The 21,280-nt window shown below is 42.3% G+C and overlaps 1 protein-coding gene across 7 annotated transcripts in view; it reads left to right on the forward strand.

Moving 5' to 3' along the window:
* myo9aa (myosin IXAa) overlaps positions 1 to 21,280 on the forward strand; it is a 101,302-nt gene that overhangs the window by 47,657 nt on the left and 32,365 nt on the right. For 6 of the 7 annotated variants that reach the window (XM_076732549.1, XM_076732553.1, XM_076732562.1 and 3 more), the window contains exons 3-11: positions 5,750 to 5,844; positions 5,927 to 5,989; positions 7,722 to 7,821; positions 10,026 to 10,079; positions 12,682 to 12,779; positions 13,027 to 13,153; positions 13,755 to 13,844; positions 16,886 to 17,002; positions 17,347 to 17,481. In XM_076732549.1, coding sequence (XP_076588664.1) covers positions 5,750 to 5,844; positions 5,927 to 5,989; positions 7,722 to 7,821; positions 10,026 to 10,079; positions 12,682 to 12,779; positions 13,027 to 13,153; positions 13,755 to 13,844; positions 16,886 to 17,002; positions 17,347 to 17,481 — 879 coding nt within the window. The remainder of the gene's footprint in view (positions 1 to 5,749; positions 5,845 to 5,926; positions 5,990 to 7,721; positions 7,822 to 10,025; positions 10,080 to 12,681; positions 12,780 to 13,026; positions 13,154 to 13,754; positions 13,845 to 16,885; positions 17,003 to 17,346; positions 17,482 to 21,280) is intronic. The other variant, XM_076732579.1, reaches the window with a different exon arrangement.

Here is a 21,280-nt window from a genome sequence, read left to right on the forward strand (position 1 = left end):
GGGGGTGTTCGAGGCGGAGTGATGCTGAGCTACCGAGAATTATAAAAGACGGGGGTTTTTTTTTTTTTTTTTTGACAGTAGCATCGAGTGCCGTGTTTTACAGAAAGCCTGATCCTTTAAACGAAGCTTACAACCAAACATTTGGACCTTTTTAAATGTCTGAATCACATTTTCCTGTTACTCTGTGGTTCACAGTGTGTTGCATGGACGCTTTTTGCCAAAATATGCCTTTTAGAAGATGTTTAGACATAATTTGTGTCTCTTTATGGTAAACAGATGTTATTTTTACCCATTTTGGTTTCATAAGTTCGTACATTTGGATGTATTTAAATTCGTATTATGAAGATAAAGGCTCAGCATTTTTAATGTGGAGAACATTTACGTTGTAATGCCACAGCTTGTCAATGCATAGTGCCTCTCTTTGTCTTAGAGTCTGTTAAATTACTGTAAATTAATATTTTGACAGTTTGTTTTGGAGCTGGACATAAATTTTCCTGTAGATGGACTAATTGATTAATGGACAAACCGTTTCAGCTTCATTCAACACAAATCTATCAGAAATTGTTCCCATTACAATTATCAACACATCCATTGTCTGAGTCCTGTATCGTTAAACTGAAGATAGCTGTAAAAGCAGAAGTTAACCTCTTCAGTTCACTCCAGAGGTCCAAAAACCTTAACGGGTCTGACTGCAATTAACCAGAACAAACAGATGTGATCTATTCTGCACTGAGTAGGTAAAAAAAAAAAAAAACTGTCATTACATTTAGTAAGATAAAAGTAGTTGTTTAATGTACTTTTTAGTCATGCTACAAGCTTGTCTCTGTGGATAGCGATATTGTTTGATCAGTCTGCCACTGAGACTGAAATGTCTCAGCAATTTTGGGTGTGTTGCTATGTAACTTTAATTCACTCATGGTCCCCAGATGAGGAATTTTGTCATCCTCTGACTTTTCCTCTAACACCACCATGAGGTTTACATTTATGGTTTTTACTAAAAACATGCCGAATTGAAGTAGTGAACATGGCAAACATGCTACCTCCTGAACATCAGCATGTTAGCATCGTCACTAACATGTAGATGTTAGCATTTAGCTGAAATTACCACAGTGCTGAAGTACAGTCGGCTAGCAGGTGTGCACTACTAAAACAAAAAAACAAGCTTTCATATGTTGATTGCTGCTTTTGAATGGAGGAGAAAAGCTTCTTAAAGGTTTTCCACTGACAGTCAAACCTGACCGCTTCAGACATCAAACACATTTTAGAGGCACTGTTGTGACAGAAGCAGCCACTGCCAGAACACACATCCCACCGTGCTTTCGCTTAGCTGGGAAGCATGACTGGACAACCCCCCACCCCCCCCACCCCCGCCCCGTGATTAAACAGCCACAGTGACCACAGTCCGTTCTGGCCAGTCTGACCTTAGGTGTGAGATTACAAGGGGCATGGTTACGAATTAGCCCCTGGAGACTTCTATCTGCCCACACACGCTGTGACATATAACCGTGATAGATGTCGGCCGAGTCACTCGCTCTTTCACTCCATTGGTGACTTCCTGTCCGCATGCTGTGGTGGATGAGTAGGTCTGGTTATGTGCTCGGGAGAGGATATGGATCTACAAAGGTTAAATGAGCAATGCCTCTTTGAGGAGTCACACAGATGCTTCAGAGCTTCTGTCAGAGGAGGAATGCTGAAAATTTGGTGACACTTTTCCTAAATCAGTTTGCAGTCAGTCAGTTAGAAGAATGCTGTTTTTATCTCATGGCCCGTTTCCCTTAAGTGACTTTGAAATTCAGACAAAGCGTCTCACTGTGTATTTTGGGATCGTGGTGTCACATGACCTCTAAACACAAGTCAGCGTGGAAATTCATTTGTGTCCTCTGAGCAATTAATGACTCACCAAAAGATAATCCCTTTGTGAGTTAAATCAAGCAGGCTTTTGTCTGCAGTGTGACCTCTCCATCCGTTTGAAACGCTCTCTGCAGACTCGACCCAGGACCACAGCCTGTTTTCCTGTTTTCACTCTCCTCTCCTCTGCCCAAGATACTACTAATGAAGTCATCCTCCTGTGATTAAAGGCCATGTGTCTCTGCTCCACGCCGCATGAGTCAGATCATACAAAGGCAGGCTGAGACCTAATTACCTCACTGCAGACAGGAGCATTAATAGAATCTGAGCTGATTGCCTTTGTGTAAAGCAGTGCTGGAAGTCTGATTGATTTCCTGGAAGAGAAACATCTGCTCTATGTTTTCCTGTTAGAGATCCCTGCACATCATAGAACATTAATTTTATGGCAAAACAGTGGTGCATTTATTACTGATCTGACATGCTAAAGATTAAGGGTTATCAGTTATTTGACAACAGCCACGACTGTGTGAGAACAAATCTGGGTCTTTGATGAAAAGGTAAAAGCTTGTGTACATAAAAACTTCAGGTAACTCCCTAAAGACTTGACGCAATCGTCAACAAGCTTCAGGTTCTATTACACCTCGAACAGCAGGTGGAACCTAAAGATGACTCAAGTTTACAGTTTAAATCAACTCTCTTTTACATTCTGCGGTAAATTTTAGCTGAATTCGGCGACCATGTCACATATTGCTCACAGCTGCAAAGACAACGTGTTTTAAATTCACCGCTGCTATTGCAGTTGCAGCTGAGGCTCATGGGTAATGCAGTATTTTGAGTCGTCCGCCATGCAAAGCTGATTAGACAAAACGTGATTTGAAATACTGTGGCCATTACATGAACCTGTGGGATTGTTACAGTATCTGAGAGTGCACTGAGGATATCATGAAGGGAAAAGATTAAATGTCAGTGGAGGTGCATCAGATGAAAACCAGTGGGAACCACCAGAGTTTTAGACTGGAGAGAAAGGGCCTGATCATAATTGGGTTTGGTCAGTAACGTGAGTGAAGGTATCAGAATGAGTACAGCAGAGAAACAATGGGATCAGAGCATGTTTACGCAAGAAGTTCCCACAAAACAAACGTGACTCATTTTGAGAGCCACAACTGAAAGACGTCTAATTAAAAGGTTTTCTCAAAGCGACCGCAATATTCAACACAACCGTCCAGTTGTTGATACAAGGACGGACCGAGCGCTTTGCTTATGAAAACATCACATCAGCCTTGGGGCATCCTCTCTGTCTGAGCTCCTCTGGACGACTTTGACCGAGTCTGTGGACAGACACATTACACCCAGAGCACACTGGCACCATCTCAAGTCTGTCATTGGTCTGCCTTTGGCTCAGTCTGCAGTCTGAAGCCAAGAATAATGTTGTTGACCTGCTGGAGTAACTGAAGTGGTGCAAATCATGTCTGTACAAACAGTTTTCGCTCTGGTGTCCCTTTGAGTCTCTGTGACCACTGGAAGGGGGAAAGTTCCACCCTCAGATACGCTTCCACTGTTCGAGATCTGTTAGAGTTTAGTGTTTCCGTCTTCTCACTTTACCTCGACCTGCCCTCTCTGCTTGAGCTTAAGTTAGGGACTGAGATTTCCCAGAATAACATTCGACAACTCCCAGAGGAGCAGAGGCAAGAACATATTTGCATTGTTGTGGGTTGTTTGCAGAGGCGGGAAGAGCAAGAGAGCAGTGAAATAATTTCTGCAGCTGAGAACGAGTTTGAAATCACAGCTTGTCTTGTGGCTGCTTTGCATTGAGGTCTGTTCGGGGTCACTTTGGGTGAAAAAGTCTGCGTTGTTTCAGTTTATGTTGCATGCATTTGTATGTCGTCGTCAAACATCCCCTCAGAGGTGAGTTGTAACATATCGTCCCTCTGTGGTGGGATTGGTGTTTTTGCTGGACTCATTAATATGGAGCTAGCCAAGTTTAGAAAGATTACAAACTGTTGGCTGTAAAAATGTCTTCTTTTAACTATGCGTCCTCTTTACACAGACCAGGTGGACGAATACACAACGCCTGAGCATAAATCAGCTCTCAGTATTTTAGTTGTTCCACATCCTGCTTCCTGCTGTCCTAACACTAAATGTTGAATGTCAAGCCATTTGATAACAAAACACTGAAAGGTCCGATATCTGACTTGTCTGACCCGAGTTCCTCACCCTGTCTGCGGGCAGGTCGTTGTTATGAGCGCTTTAGTGCTTGGTTTTTATTGGCTGTCCATTCAGGAAGTTCTTAGTACTTATGGGCGCTGACTGATGGTAGTCTGTCCTCGTCTGACCTGCAGTTCCTGAACCAGGCAGGTTAACCGGTTCAGAAACAGATGGAGTGCCGTACAGAATACCAGCTCCTCTGGGAATATCGAATGCATCAGGCATCACATTTTAAAACCCGCATTTCTGGATGTGAAGTGATATCACTGCTGTTCCTCAGTTTGACCTTGCATGCTCTTTCTTTGTCCAGACGGCAGAGTTGAATATGTTTTTCCACAGCGCCTGCCCATTTTAACGATTTGTTCAGCCTGGTGAGTCATAGATGAAGGGCGAGTTTATTGCTGTGATCCAGTTGTTTGAGCCAGGCCCAGCCAGTGGAAGACAGGCCAAAGTGTCCTGGGTTCTCCTGGTCCTTGATGTTGGTCCATAGACTTGCAATGGGACAGAGATCATCGAAAGCTTACAGTGGCTTCGTGGAATGGATTATGGTCCGATCCATGGAGTTTCAGTTTACTTGCAGTTGCTTCTTACTAAGTGTTTGTCCTCAATTATTTGCCTATAGGGCTGCATTAGAAATGCATAGTTCTTCTAAATTTTGCAAAGAACTACCCTACGTGCCTGGCATCTTACCCTACGCGTGTTTGCGACTGAAGCGAATTATAGGCCTTGACTCAGCACCCATTGACTCATTTGAAAACACTTGGCTTACCGCTTTGCCTTGCAAAGCTTTGACTTTTTGTTTGAGGCTGGAAAAGACAACCGTGTCCTTATTTTTAATTCTGTGTTGCATTGCAGCAACATTACTAACCAATCATGGCCCACCATGCCATGATGTGTTTGAAATTTGAGTAAAATTCTCTGATGGATGAACTCTGTGACTCTTTGCAGTTTAATCTGTAAATGTTTGCATTAGTGTTAGCACAAAGCCCTATAATTTTGCTATTAGCTTGGCATTAGCCTTCTCCTAACGTGCTCGCATGTTGATGTCTTCACATTGGTGAAGGGTGGGGTCAGGCAGGGGTGTACTCCCATTCCACAGACGTAGGGCTTGGGACAGCTCTAAGTGATTCAGTGAGGAATTTGTTTACTTGTGGCGGAGCTACAAATAACTGCAGGGTTTATATAGGGCAAAAAACGACTTCCCCTCCAGGCAGCCATACAACATAAACAGAGCTGTGAGGGGAAGTACTGGACCGTCTTATTAAAGCCCAACCACTACACATGTTCCACACGGCCACATGGATCCCATTACTCACTGAGGAGCTTTTTTCCATCAGGCCTGCTGGCCCCAGCCCCTTCATCCTCATTCTGGCAATTTGTCTGACTCTGACTTAAATAGATCTTAAAACCATGTTATTAATCTGTCTCGGACTGACGCTGTTTGAAACTATGTAAGAGGAAAAGCTCGCTCCGCGCCATCCAGGCTGACAGTGTTTCAAGACAATGTTTGGCACGAGGCCAAAGTCTCTGCGTGCTTGACCCACAAACAAATAATCCACACCTAAAGTCCACTTAGAACTTGACCTCAAAGGTCTGGCCTTAACCTGTGTGAACGATATGTAATATGTGGCCTATTTATTTTTCCCAGTGTGCATTTGTTTTCATCTTACCACGTCTTCCTCTCTTTCCCCTTCAGGCATTTGGGAACGCGAAGACAGCCCACAATAACAACTCAAGTCGCTTTGGCAAATTCATTCAAGTAAATTACCAGGAGAGTGGCACAGTGAGGGGGTAAGGAACCAGAGACAAGTGTTTCTGATTGTCCCAAAAAGTTCAAGATTTGAAGTTAACCATTTTATTGCACTTTTTTCAGAGCCTATGTGGAGAAATACCTCCTGGAGAAGTCAAGGCTGGTCTATCAGGAGCACAATGAGCGGTGAGCACTTGTCAGAAAAGTAGTACATGATTTTGTCAAGCAGAAAGTGACACTTTGACACCACTTCTGAACAATGGTAAATAAATACAAAAAACTGTCAGATGCAACATGCTCAAAAACTTCTAAGAGTATCACACTGCTGCTCATGTGTATGCATTAATGCACAATATGCTTTATTATTATCATTAATGTGTCCATGATCAATGTACTGCTTGTGTACAGGTCATGCCAGCATCATTTTTTAATAAGCTATGTTTGCAACTTATTGGATAAACACTGTTATAAGTAAATATGGATTATGCTTACAGTTCCAAATATGGACAGTATGTCAACACACTAGTTTGTGTCAGTGTTGGCAATGCCAGCACAACCTTGTTGTATGTTGAATCTTAAATGACATTTGAACAGCACTTAGCTTAAAACTTTAATCACTCACTTAGGAAAAGCGTGTTTGAGTTTCCAAAGCGTGGTTCATGAAATGTGCTGAGCTCTAAAGTGGGGCTGACACTAATGTGCTGGACTGGCTGTGTGGAGTGACGAAGGTTAACCTCACCATGGGGGCCGACCGTGGGCCCCCTGCGTTAGCCATCTCTTATTGAGATGAATTGCTGACTCCAGGCCCATAAACTCTTGTGTGAGTGTGTACGTTCCATGAGGACCTCGGTCATACAGCTGCTGCACACTTTGACCTCTAACCTTAAAGCTGCAGCTCAGTGCTGTCAGGGAAAAAGTGCACGCATACATACAAACACACGTACGCACAAAGTGAGACACATGAGCTGTCATGATTCTTTTTGCAAGTTTTCCCTTTTGTTTTAGCCATGTTAGCAATGTGGCTATACAGACACATTCACTCTCTCCAGATCATGACAGTGATAATCTGATCTTTCATTTAGCACCAACTTCTTATTTGTCTACCACATCAATTACTGAGGGGATACCTCTAAAATGAATGACTGTATTTCCATTGTCAGTGTCTTTGTAGTTGAACACCAGCACTCATGCTAAACATTTGTTTGTAATCTGAATATGCTCATTGTAAGCTTGTTACCAAGCTAACTGTTTACGTGATAGCATACTGAATACCATGCTAAATGTTAGCAGGCTGCTAAGCTAACTGTAGACATATTAATGTCCTGCTGTTGCTCACAAACATGCTTAGCAACGGCATGTTACTAAGCTAACTGTTCGCATGATAACATGCTAAACATTGCATGATAAACATTTGCAGGCTCTTGCTATTGCTAACATTTTTAGCAACAGCATGTTACTAAGCTAACTATTGGCATGATGTTATCAAGCCAAACATTACATGCTAAATTTTAACAGGCTGCCAAGCTAACTGTACACATATTAATGTGTGGCTGTTGCTCACTAACAAGCCAGTTAAGTAGCCTAAACATTTTATCCTGACATTTACTGTGTGAGTGCTATTGTAGCATGTAAGTTTGCCAGCCGTGAGCTTCCTGCTGGCATTAGCAAGCTAACATGCTAAAAGGCGACATGGCCACTAGAGGCAGGCTTTTTTCATTTAGCAAACAACATTATTATGAGTAATAACATTTTCTCCATTTGTAATTTAGTTTTTTGTTATTTGGATTGAACATTTTAGCTTTAGCTTTTAGACATTTAGATTCATCAACAATAAAACTTGTATTTCTCATCAGTTTGAATTTGACTAAGTATAAATAAAAACTTTTTTTTTTTTTTTGTCTTTTTCTTTCCTTTTTAGAAACTACCATGTGTTTTACTACCTGCTGGCAGGAGCGAGTGAAGAAGAGAGGAAAGCCTTTCACCTCAAGAAGCCTGAAGAATACCATTACCTCAGTCAGGTGGGACCTTCACAGTCAGACACTGTTTATTTTAAAAAATACGAGCTTAACAAGTGATCGTGCCTGGTTGTGTCGCACACTGATTGTTGTCTGCATGTGCCTCAATGAGTTTTGTGTTGTGACGTGTTTGCCATAGTTTCATATAAGCCTGTTTGTATTTGTGTATGTTTATGTAAACCAAGTCCAGTTGTCTCTGTGTCTTTCTAAGCAGTAAAGAGAGAGAAATCAGGACACAAAGGAAGCACATTCCACTGTGGGTGGCTTTCAGCACCTGTTTATAGTCTGTTTCTGTCACACACACACACACACACACACACACACACACACACACATACACACACACAGAGAAAGACCTGTCACGGTCTGATCTCTTCACTTTTTTACAAAGATGGGCAGGAGTGTTTTATTTTAGACATCTGTCTGTGTTTGTGTTCATTTGATTGTGTGTTCATGTGTTTTTTTGTGGGTGTAACTGCATGTTCGTTGGTTTCGCATACACTTTGGTCTTCAGTTACCTTTGACACATGCACTCACACATCCTCACCCCTTCACCACCAATGACAAACACACACGGAGACTCAGTTTAAGACAAAAACAGCATTTGTCACTTGTCTCTGTTGCTTGTGTTGCCCACAATGAAAACAGGTTCCTGGTTACCATGAAGCAAAGCCACAATAAACACATTCACACACACATTACACGTATGGAATGTGGATATTGTGTAAAACTTGTTGCGTCTCTTCCTACGAGCTTTGACAGTCACGCCAAGACCGGAGACCCGCTCGCCTCCTCCAAAATCTTTACGCCTACGCAGAAGCGAGCAGGGAATTCCTTCCATTCCTCTCGGCCACTGACGTGCACACGCAAACACACAAACACACGTGCATACATAAATACATAAACACACTCTTTCACCCTGCACTCTGTGTCTCTTCCTCGTTCTCTTTCAGCCTGTTCTGTGGGATTGACATAAAAAATTCACACTCTTGCACCAGCTTGAGCTCCTGCATGGATTTCACAACCGCGCTATTTCACATCACACTGTATAGTTTACAAGCTACGTAAACACGTTGCAGTTGTGGCTGTTTTTTTGTCTTTTACAGACATTTTTCATGCTTTGGTCTTTTATCATCTCTGTCTGCATTTTGCTTTGAGGACCACGCCTGTGTTTTTGCATCTTTGAATTAACCCATTAGCCCCAAATGTACATTTAACTTGCTAATGTCCAAAGCAAACCAGAAGATTTTATGTTGATTTCCTGATTAATTCATTTGAACTCTGACTTAAAATGATTTTGTAGAGACGTGAAACTTTCTTCAGATGCTTGAAATTTGAAATCGATCAATGTCAGTCCTCTGAACTTTTATTTTTCCCACCAGAGTTACATTAGCATTGTGTGATCCTGCAAAAGAGAGTCTCATAGGTGGTGCATTTAAGGACACCCTGTCTGAGTCCTGCTGACTGCCAAAATACTTTGCATTGATAAGATATGATTTAAAAAAAAAACAAACCTCAGAAGGTGTAGACAGGCAGACAGGGATATTGCGTAAAAAGGATCACGTGAATCTGTTAATTTATTGCAAAGTTTTCAGTTTTTCAGACCTGCAGAAGAGTTTCAAAACACTCCCAGCTCACAAACTGGAACATCGTGCATTGCAGGTGTTACTTTAACACAAAACAGAGGTTGCACGCTGTAATAGATTTCATATCTCAACTTTAAAGACTCTGCAAGTTGGCTTTACACGTACATGAGCGGAAATCCGTGACTTCCTGGAATGTAGGAAATCAATCATAAAAACTCCTGGTATGCTTTAAAAGATGGTCGCCTGTACCGTGAAGCCAATCAGTCATTCTGAATCTTTAATGTGCATGTGTGCTACAAATGTGCCGCTCTCATTCTTCTCCCTCTGACGCTGCTTTAATGACCCGATGTGTTCGATCATGACACGTGGTTGTTGTTTCAAGCCTGTGAAAGCTGTTTGCTTGCATTCGTCTCTGTCATCGGTGTATCTGTATGTGTTGAATGTGATGAACGGAGCTGCGAAGTTCAGCCCCTGCTTGCGTCTTAACAGCACGTCCTTCCATCGCTGTTCGCTGCGCATACATCTGTGTACATGTTTGAGTCTACAGTATGTGTTGTCATTGGAATGCTGCTGTCTAACCGTAACCTCGCCCCCCTGTGGACTCTGCCTTAACGTTTCCAGATGACAAAGTCAACCCACCAACTGCACTGGGACAGTTACTGTGAGAGTGAACCGGTCAGTATCTGTGCCGCAGCTGTGTCTGTACTGTCCGTCTGTCTGTACGTGTCGGAGAATCGTCAACAAGTAGATTTTCAGTCACCTGAGCACTTGCAGCTCAAGCCAAACCTTCCCTGCACCGTTGCCCACCCTCTCCCTGCCCTCCCCCTCCTCTGCTCATTTTGTTGCTTTTGGATATTTCCTGGTTCGGTTTGGGTTGGGTGTTTATTTTAGCTGTGTTTGTTTTTGCTTTTCCCTGTTGTGCTGCTTCTCTGAGCTATGTTGGTATGTCTAGTCATATCCTGGCCACTGTAGCTGCCCGTGTTGCTGTAACCTGTGTGACTTTTTTGATCATTGACAGTGTTTTCTTGAAATCCTCCATGTGGACGACCTCACTAAGCTCCAGAAAAACCACAGTAGAAGGCGTGACTCCTGCACTCCATTACGATAGCTGAGCATGTCTCAAAGACCTGGATCAGTTAATACTGGATTTTGTTGCCAGACTTTATGTATAGTTACTATTAAATTTACTGAATGACATTTGGCAAAGGCTCGTGTCAGGAGGCACTGACACTTACCAGCAATCAAAAGACTTAATAAATCCAGGAGATGCAACAGAGAGTGAACGTGCAGGTGTTAGTGTTTAGATGAGGGACACAACACAGAGCAGGACAATTGACTCGTTACAGCCACAAGCTTAAGAGTGAGCGAGGCTTCTTTCAACAACCATCATTCAGCTGTATCTGTACAAACAGGGGCCTGAATAGCACATGATGGATTGAAGCCATGATGCGTCCAGGCTTTTTGAATGGGACGTGCCCCATTGTTCACTGGCTAGTTAGTGGCTGAGCTACAGTATATTTACATGCTTATACCTCCTGGTTGCCTAAAGTTATTTGCCCAAAGACACACCCTCACCGCTCAGTCAATGGATCTGATTCAGATCACGCTGTGATTGAATGACTCACTTTAAAAGCTCATGCACACCTTCAGCTTCTTGTAGACAGGTGTGTGGGAGGGAGCGTCCATCGTCAGTGATCAAAAAAGTCTTCTGTGATCGGTGTTTTTTTTGTTTTTGTGGTGGGCTTTGAGGTTTCTGTTTGTTAACACGTGTTTGTAACAGCTTGAGTTGTTCTGGATTAATAAACTCTTCCTATCTTAGTAAGTTAACTGTATTTTGAATGCTGATAATACTGTGAGATGCTTAATGTAGTTTATGTTTATGTTAGTGAATGAAAACAACTGTAAATATGCAGGGACTTATTCACCCTGCAGCAATGGTCTATATTAGGAACAAAATATTTCACAGCATGGAAAACAACTGTGTTATTACATGTAGGCAAAGGAAATATTATTCCAAACTGATGTGTTGTAATGATTACGATGATTTTTTAATGTTTTTATGTTTCATTTACAACATCTGGACTCCTCAAACACCTTTTTACTGCGCTGACAGATTGTTTTCACTGGAAAGAAACCGAAGTTAGAGCAGCTTTTTTTTAAATAAATGTATATTTCCCTGCCATGGAAATGTAACACCGGAGTCACTAATAGGTCAGTGTGAGTTTCTGCCATGAAAGCAGAGAGCGAGGGCGGCAAGAAGGAGGCACATTGGTCTAAGTGTGAGTCTCATGTTTGGAGTGTTTGTCTTTCTGAGGCCTTGGTATGTGATAATTATGGCAGCCATAGTGGAATGAGCCCATAAAGCAAAAAGCAGACCTCACATTACGGAGGGTGTATGTAGTGAAAGACTGTGTAGTTATGCAGTTAGATCAAAGCATGTGCTCGCAGTCTGGGAAAGGCTCTTCCACTTGTCATAAACAACTAATCCAGATCCAGATTTATCCACAAGTTTACTCTTTCTAATGTGCATGTGGTTACCGAATAATATTTCTGTTATTTAATTCAGTATTTTGATGCTTTGTTTTGTTTTTTCTGGTCTCTTTGTGCTGTCAGTAAGATCTGCACTTGACATGTATCACATGTACTGTGTAAAATGTGCACTTGCTTATGTGAATTTGTGCCGTTAAGTGCCTGTCTGCACACATCACTGTCATTGCATCAAAACAAGCTCCTCCCGTGCCTCCTCTCTGCTAGTTTAGCTTGTCGTCCATCACTCAAACGCAGGAAAACCCATAAATTGCTGCTCTTCTCGGCCCTTTTGCCAGCTTGCCAAATTTCTGTGGATTGGTTTAAAGGGGGAAGCCAGGCCAGTTTTTCCACTACATGAGCAGAAGCTGCACATGCTGCTGTTCACTATACGCTCTGCACATCAGACTGGAGTGTTGCTGTTCTGCTTGACCGCCAAGCTTCTTAATGATAGCTTATTTTAGCATGACTCATTCATTTTGTCTGCTTTCAGGCCACTCGGCTGGTCTTTGTTTCAGCTGCAAAGTAAACTCCAAAACTATTTTAAGCATCTTTGCTGAACACTCTGTAAACACTGAAAACATTTGGGAACTTTGTATGTCAACAGTCTTTAGTAAGTCCATCTAAAACCTTCATAGTGACTTGACATAGTGACTTGTCATTTGCTCTTTTGGCATCCAGGCCGGTGTGTCGGAACAGCTGCTGCTGCTGGCCTGATAACATCCCATTGCTGCTTTTTTTTTTTTTGCAGGACTGCTTCACAGTAGAAGGAGAAGACCTGAAGCATGACTTTGAGAGACTTCAGCTGGCCATGGAGATGGTGGGCTTTCTTCCTGCCACACGCAAACAGTGAGTGACACACACACGACCGCAATGAGTGTGTGATAAAATATGTCAGCTTTGACTGAAATGGTCCCCAGTGACAGATTTGGGGTTACTATACACAGTACCCATAAAAGTCTCCTTCACCTCAGCCTCGCTGCTCACCACATGTTCAAGGCATCATCACCACCAATGCCATGATATAAATTTCAATTTGCAGCTACAGTATTTTTCTGTGCGACATCTCTATAACATTTCCTGAATTGCTGTTAAGGATCTTCTCCCTGCTGTCGGCCATCCTTCACCTGGGCAACATCCGCTACAAGAGGAAAACCTACAGGGACGACTCGATCGACATCTGTAACCTAGAGATGCTGCCTGTCGTCTCAGAGCTGCTGGAGGTACTGCAGCGCAGTGCTGTTAGGAGCACGTTCTCTAGACCCTCTACAAGTGGAACATGATGCACCTGCTCTGACTGCGTTTCGTGTTTTTATTGCCTTACAACACAGAAAAAGGACTGTTCACAGTGCCAAAATAATGAAATATGACATAAATTAAGATGAAATGTTTGCACTTAGAATAGTCACACAGCAGCTGTTTACACCCCTCACTAAGTGACGTAGCATGAAGAGTGACACATGAAGGAGCCTGTAGACATAATATTTACATGACAGTGACAGATGGATATTATCCTTATAGTGTGGGTTCAGTAGTGTATTTTTTAATAATTGTTTCAGGGTGATTAGCATCTCTCACAGTGTTCAGTGCTGATGGGATGTTTGTTGGACAGTGCAGGCTGATGAGGGGACAACTTTCATGACGTTGAATGTTGTTGCTGTAGATTTTTAAAGGCATTAATTCAAGGCACTGAAACACTGTCAGACACGACTGGGTTTGAAAGTGTCAGGTTTCTTTGAACAAGTCAAAACTCTGTGATGATCCAGGTTGAATGAAGAGTTTTTCATCTTTTCGTTCCACTTTTTCTCCCGCTGCCATGACCAGGTCAAAGAAGAGATGCTGTTTGAAGCTCTGACAACACGGAAGACGGTGACTGTCGGAGAGAAGCTGATTGTTCCTTACAAACTTTCTGAGGTGAGACTGTTGTCATACTGGTGTGCAATGTTAAACTGTGCATTTAGACATGTAAGTACCGAGCAGCGTCCTCTGGGGCTGAAAAACGAAGCCGACACTGAAGTGCCAAAAACTGCAGTTCCTCAAATGGCCACTTGAGGCTGGCTCCAAAGGCGAGTCAATCCCCATAGACCTCCATATTAAAATTTTAGAGCTGTACAGCAGAAATAAAATCAAACCTCCCCGTTCTAAATCCTTCTGCTGTCAGTAGTGCTGCTGCATTTCCAGCTTTCCGAAGTAATCATTACCTATTTAATGGTCATGCATCCTCACTTCCAGAGTGTAAATAACTGAAAAACTTTCAATATGAGTACACGTTCAACTGTAGTCTTATGCCATCTTAAATTATTTGTTGCTATACACCCAAATTAACAAATTGTGCAACAGCTCCAAAAACAATTCACAAAACAAAAATTATGTCCGGAACATTTTGCTGCCTGTGAAGTTTGATTCACAGCAGTATTTGAGTGTTCTGTCGTACAAACACACAGAGTACAGTAATAGAAACTAACAGTAGCTGAGAGTATTACACTGTGCCTTTGGATAATCTTCACAGAAGGTTCAGAGAAACTGTGAGATCTATTATTTATCTATTAACCATTTATATGTGTACATTATATACAAAAATTGAAAAAACTAAAGTCGTACTATTGCACAGTAGAAAATGTATAACACAGTAGAAGAAATATGTAATACTGCACAGGATATTTGCACAGATGTCGTGGATATAAGCGAAATATTAAATAACGCAGCAGTGCTAGAACGTCAGGTTTGTGATGTTCCAGTTAAATGTTAAATGATGTATACTGCATACTGTAGTTTGTATACTTGACTTTTTTAAGCTCAGATGAATAATCATACTCAGTAGTGCGACTGAAGGCATTTTGCCAGCTCGTCTCTTCAGCCTGACCCGGCCATGTTTACAGGACAGCGTGCACCAGCACCGGATCTCCCTCCTGCTCCGTGTGTCTCTGCAGCGTTCAGCCCGCGGACACGCACACACGAACACACCGACACACTCTCAGAAACACACACATGCACGGAGTCCTTCGCTCTGTTTGGAGAGAACGGAAGGCATTTCAAGTCCCTCCACAGTTTTCATTGGGACCCCTACTCTGAAAACAAACAAGCGTCACGGTCTGCAGATGAGAGCCGTCTGAAAAGAGAAGAGGGAACAGGGTGGATGTGACGCCTGTCGGTTTGAATGAAGCCGCTTTCACACGTGCAGATACTGTAATGCACACAGACTGTTAGCTTCTAAACCTGTCAGGATGCACAATTATTTCACGTTCTAGTGATGTCAGATGTTAAATATTTGCTTGCACACATACAGCGAGTCGTGTTTTTCCAATACAACTTCATGTAATATTCACTCAGAAACAGTCTCTGCAGTGTTTTACCACAAACTCCCTCAGAAGATGGTGGCTCGTTACGCACATTCCCTTCAAAACGCCAACAGCCCTCGTAATGGCGCGTTAGATATTTAGGAGCCATTTTCGTATGAACAAACAGTGATTGTTTGGGTAGTGCGCTGGGTGGTCTCTGTGTAAATATTGCTCTAACAGTCACAACAATCTCATCGCCTGTTAACTGAAATCATACACTTGAAAACCTCAAAGAAATGTGAGCATTCGTGTAATGAGTTTCGTCCGTTTGGTCAGAGTTATGAGGCTGCTTCCCTCTGAATGTTTTAAGTCCAACTTCCTCTGAATAATGAAAAGCTTACGGGTCATTAGAGCACAGTATGTATGCAGTACAAAAAATAATATCTGTCCGATTCAGGGAAGGCATATTTGGTCTGAGGTTGCTAAAAATATCCTGGTTAATTATTTAGAAGCTGAGGAATTTTAAGTTTGAGTGGCCACTCCATGGTTTATTTTGTCTCTGAAGACCAAGGCTCAGGTCAAATCTTTCCAGCGGATACGGGAATTAGAAAGTTTTCCTCAATAATTTGATGAGGAAGCGTTTGTCCGATGATCTCTGTGTTTATGAAAACACAATGTCGATCCAGCACACAACATAAAGTTTATGAATATGATTCTAACAAACACGACACAAGAAGGCAACTTCTCCATCTTCTAAATAGTTCGTGTTTGCCATCTGAATATCATCTATTAGAGCTCTGTTTCCATGAGGACATGCCTCAGCATCACAGCCTGGCAGATGATACTGTGCCATACTCGGATCGGGTTGCCAGATCTCATGAGTCAACCTGATGAGCGTTAGGCTGCCTAATGGCTTTAATAATGGCTCAGGGACGTCCTGCTGTGACACGGTGCAGTTTGCCAGCATGTCTGTAACGTGTGCCAGGGTTTCAGTACAGAAAGTCAGCGCTAGAGAGTCGTCTAGTTTGTCCCGTTTGTCTGAGTTTCGCCTTTTAGGACAACACATTGTGCATTTTCCAGTAAGATTTCGACTACTGACAGCACAGAGAGGACGTGATTTACACAAGAAATGTTTGGTTATAAAGGAGAAATAAAACTGTCTGCACAACTTGAGAGCTTTTGAAGTAACTTTTCTCAAACTGGGCCAGTGTTGTCTGTTTTTTCATGCTGGGTTTATACAAAAGTGCAGTGTTACAAGGCCAAGCTCTAATGTTTAATACAGATGTGTGCAACGATGAGCTCGAGCGGGGGATGGAGGAACGATATCTGGAGTTGTATCAAACAGCAGTTGGCACCTAAAATGCCGGATTCAAACCTCTGGCTCTGCATAAATAAGCATCAGAAAGTTAATGGAATATTTGGACGTTTGGGGAATTATGCTTAGTTGCTTTCTTGCTGAGAGAGAGATGAGAAGAGCAGTACCACTCTCACATCTGTACAGACTGGAAGCTGCAAAAGTTACACCCTCCGGCAGCTCAAAAGCTCACTAACATGTTGTTTCTCATTTGTTCATGGGGGATAAAATGACATTACTTAATAAATTAGTGTCTCTCATGTAATACTGTGCTTGGAAACAGCTGTATCCCTCATCCTTGTCCTTTCTTAATCCACCTCCAGGCTGGCACGGTGCGAGACTCCATGGCCAAGTCCCTGTACAGTGCTCTGTTTGACTGGATCGTCTTCAGGATCAACCACGCTCTGCTCAACGTCAAGGACCTGGTGGAGACCACCAAGGTAGGAGAACGCACACATCTTCTGTTAAAATCATGTGTGGTACCGTAGAGTCAAACTGCATAAATTAAATCTCAAATTATTTATTAGAGAAAATATCAAACTATTAGCTGTCAGGTCAATTGGTCAATTACCTGTACTCCATTTGAGGAACTGACCAATGGAGAGAACATACCTGTAAAAGCTTCTTTCTGTTTGCATTGCACACCAATAGGAACTCTGAAGTGATGTAAGCCGGCCGGTGGTCGACATAACGATGATATGCAGGAATTTCAGGAGCCAAAAGCCTGACTGATAAGCATCATTTTAGAGTGACGGATATTCTGCGTGTTGTGTTTGTCTGTCAGATCTTGTCCATTGGAGTGCTCGACATTTTTGGTTTTGAGGATTATGAGAACAACAGCTTCGAGCAGTTCTGCATCAACTTCGCCAACGAGCGTCTGCAGCACTACTTCAACCAGCACATCTTCAAGCTTGAACAGGTAAGACGTCTCTTTGATATCCCGTCCTCAGAGGGTGGACAGCTCAGAGGAAGTGGCCTCCTATTTAAGGCTTTTAACCGGGAGCTGAACTCGTGGGCTACTGTATGACTCAGCTGTTGTTTTAACACATTGTAGATTTACCCGCTTAAGTTCTTTGGCTGTGACCATTTCCAAGGAAACGCCTCATTCTTATCACGCCTCGCAGTGCTCATACATTACAATGACACTGAAACAATGGAGGAGCTCTCCATCCCATTATGCAACGGGGTTGGCGTTGAAGCTGACCGCTGTGTGACTCGACGCCTGTGACCACCCCGGCTGAGGATGTGTGTTCTCTTAAGTGAGCTGATTAACTTCAAAGGGCTTTTTAAAGCCGTGATCTGTGAGATTTAAACATTGTGTTTACTTTGGGTTTGACTGAATCAGCTGCCTGCCCTGACATGTTTGAGGGGCTTTCATTCAGGTCTTGAATTACACCAAGACATGAAGGACTGCGGCCTCACTCGTTGTTCACAAATCCGCTCTGATCCCCCCGTCATAAATATGCCAAGACTGTAGATTTATGTCATGAGGTGAGACTTCAAAGACTTCTTTGTTTTGCAGGTAAAGGTAAGTGAAGTACAGAATTATTGTGCTGTAGATGAAGGACTCGTCACATTTGCTCTTCAGATGATCTGATGGCTTTAAGTAATCGCCCCAGAATTCCAGTCTCAAAGCTGCATAAAGCAAACAAGCTGTCAGGCAGGCGTGCTTCAATCATGCAGACATGAACGTGACATTTACACAAACCTTATCCACAGATGCTTTTTTTATTGTTTGAAAAAATATATATAAATGTACAACGTGCAAAGCTTTAAGCGCCCAGTCAGTCAGTCAGTCAGTCAGTCAGTCAGTCAGTCAGTCAGTCAGTCAGTCAGTGCTTCCTTTCCCTCCAAACGTTTCTTTTATTTTTCCTTCCTTTCTTGCAGTACTTGTTACTTGTCATAACATATTTGGTATCAGACCATTCAAAAACTTTCATCTTTAGTATCTTTAAAGGTATCATATGTAACATTTTGGCATCAAAATGTCTAAAAACACCTTTTCGTAGACCGATATTATATATTTTCTTGAGCTGGTTACTTACATTATCCAAATTGTTTCCAACAATGTTCAAACCCAGAGAAATACATGATTTTATTCAAGGTAACAGTGCGTTGTATTTGGCGTCATACCCCCTCTGGTTGCTTCAGAGGAAGGAAGTCGGCGATCGTAACTAAACGTAACGTGAACAAAACTTCAATGCGTTATCGCAAACATTTCTACCAGAGTCACATCAGATAGATTTTCATCAGCAGTGGAAGTTGTTTAGACAACAACTCCCATGATCCCACGCTACTTCGCGATGTCATGGAACTACGTCTTTTGTGATTGTTTTGAATGAGAGACCCCTAGTGGCAGAAGCGACATACTGCGTGTTGAAGTGGTTCATCGGCAGACTTCAGCTTCCAGTATGTACTTATTACAGTACTTCCTGTGCTACTGGCCGCCGCACTAATCCAGGTCATGATAGATGTAGCCTTGAGCAAAACAGCTGCCAAAGCGTTCTCATCTTGGAAGGCAGCCTGCTTTTTGTTCTCTGTGTTGGACTTGTAGTATTTTGTGATGAGATTGTTTTTGTCTTGATGTCATCCATTACTCATTTCTTCCTTCACTGATGCTGCTAACATGTATGTATCTTTTATAGCACTTTGTAGGTCTTATTTTAAATCCTGCTCTCGTACACAGCGTGTGTCTGTGTGTGTGTGCAGATGTTTTGTCATTGAGTGTTTCGTCAGAAGGTTGAAACCCTGCAGTAAAGAACCACTCGATCAGATAAGGACAGAGCTGATGTGCATCTACTTCCTGATGGGTAGACACACAGGATACACATCATGCACACGTTCAGCTGTCCGGCCACACTGAAGTCACTGCGAGCTGCAAAAGGCAAAAGTCAGCTGGACGTTTGGCTGCACTGCACCTCAGGCCTCGCACTGTCGACGTAGCCACATGTGCTGAACCAGCCCCGACACTTAGCTTTAAAACATATTGACTTCCACGACATCCTCTTCCTCTGCATGTCCTCTGTGAAGTGATCAGTAAATGTGTTATGTATCGATTGCTAATGTTTTCCATGGATCAAAGTGTCACTACAGTTCTTGAGCCACGTTGTTTTTGTCAGACGTGATGCGTTTTATCTGAATAAAATCCGCATTTCTGTCGAGTTCTCAGCTCGTTCTGCAAACACAGATAACACGGTTTTGATATGATAACGGATGATTCAGACTGCACCAAGGAGTCGATCAGAGGAAGCCGGAGCGGTTAGGACTCGTAATGGCCGAGGTACAGTAAAGCATTAGTTGTGTGCGGAAAAATCGATGTGCACCACTGAGGCAGCCTGAAAGCCTCTGAAAATGATTCAACCAGGATAGTTTGACCGAGAGCTGGCATGCCTCATATTTCCGCTGAAGCCAGCTTCACACCCTCGTCTACAGTTACAGTATATTTCCATTCATCTCTCGACCAATGAGTCACTGTGTTGGAGCGGTTAGGAGCCAAGTGGTTTGCCTAAGGGCACATTGATGGTCATTTAAAGGGGGAATAGTACTTATTTTCTTCTTTTGCTCTATTTTCCGACCTTTTCTAACAACCTCCCTGTCAGTAATCACATTGTTGAAAGATATGAGATGGAAAAAGAGAATTTCAGTATGATTTGTTGTTTAATTATGACTTTTTTAAATGATCCTTCTTACTATTACACTATCTGTTTTGCTGCTGTAAGACTGCATATTTCTGTGCTGTGGGATTAATAAAGGGTATTTATAGTGTGATACTGCGGTATGATGAGGAGTTAACTTGATCTTAACTGAAGCTACAGTAATTGTCAGGTTGACTTCAGACTGAATTTGGCTCATCTGAGATGGTAAAACAGCTCTTATCTGACTTTAAAATCTGTTAGCATGACGGTGAGAAGGAAGATTTCCATGGTGGAAAATGCAAGGATTGATGGTAAATTTAGTCTTCCAGTGTTTGCTCCTCTGTCTCAGCTACACATAAAGTAAATCCCTCCGTACATGACAAACATGGCAAGCACAACACACACCTTCCAGTCACTTATTAGACCTCATTTCTCTGTTTCACTGAATCATTTATGAACATCTCGGAAATAAAGCCTCCTTTCAGATGTGCACCCTTTATATTAATCTGATACTAATTCAACATGTTGGTCTCAGTCAGTAGTGGAACAAGTATTCAGATCATTTACTCACATCCAGTAAAAAGTATTCACTCGTCAGAATCGGCTCTGTCAGTGTTACATCATCATATTACATCACCATTATCATTGACGCTCGAACATGTGAAAAGTACTTTAACGTTACAGCTGGTTGAAGTAGAGACAGAGCTCTGAAATGTGGTGGAGTAAAAGTAAAATGTAGCATAAATGGAAAGTGCTCAAGTACAGTGCAAGTACCACAAAATTAAACTTAAGTCCAGTCTAGAGTAAATGTACTGTACTTTAAATTGCAGATTCAGATTATGAAAACAGAAATCAGCTGATAAATTTTGATGTGTTAAACTACCCAGCAGTGCATAAAGTAATGTAAACTAGCTCCACCTTTAACAGCTGCAACATTAATGCATCACTAATTATAATCCAGAGATTTCACAGATGATTCTGAAGTTGTCCATTCTGCAAAATGAGTACTTTTACTTTGCTACTGGAGGAGGTTTACATGCTTTAATGTCTCATACTGTCCGCTGCTCCACCGCCTTTCTCTCT

This window comes from Chaetodon auriga, chromosome 1 (assembly GCF_051107435.1).
Source record: "Chaetodon auriga isolate fChaAug3 chromosome 1, fChaAug3.hap1, whole genome shotgun sequence".
NCBI classification, from domain to species: Eukaryota; Metazoa; Chordata; class Actinopteri; order Chaetodontiformes; family Chaetodontidae; genus Chaetodon; species Chaetodon auriga.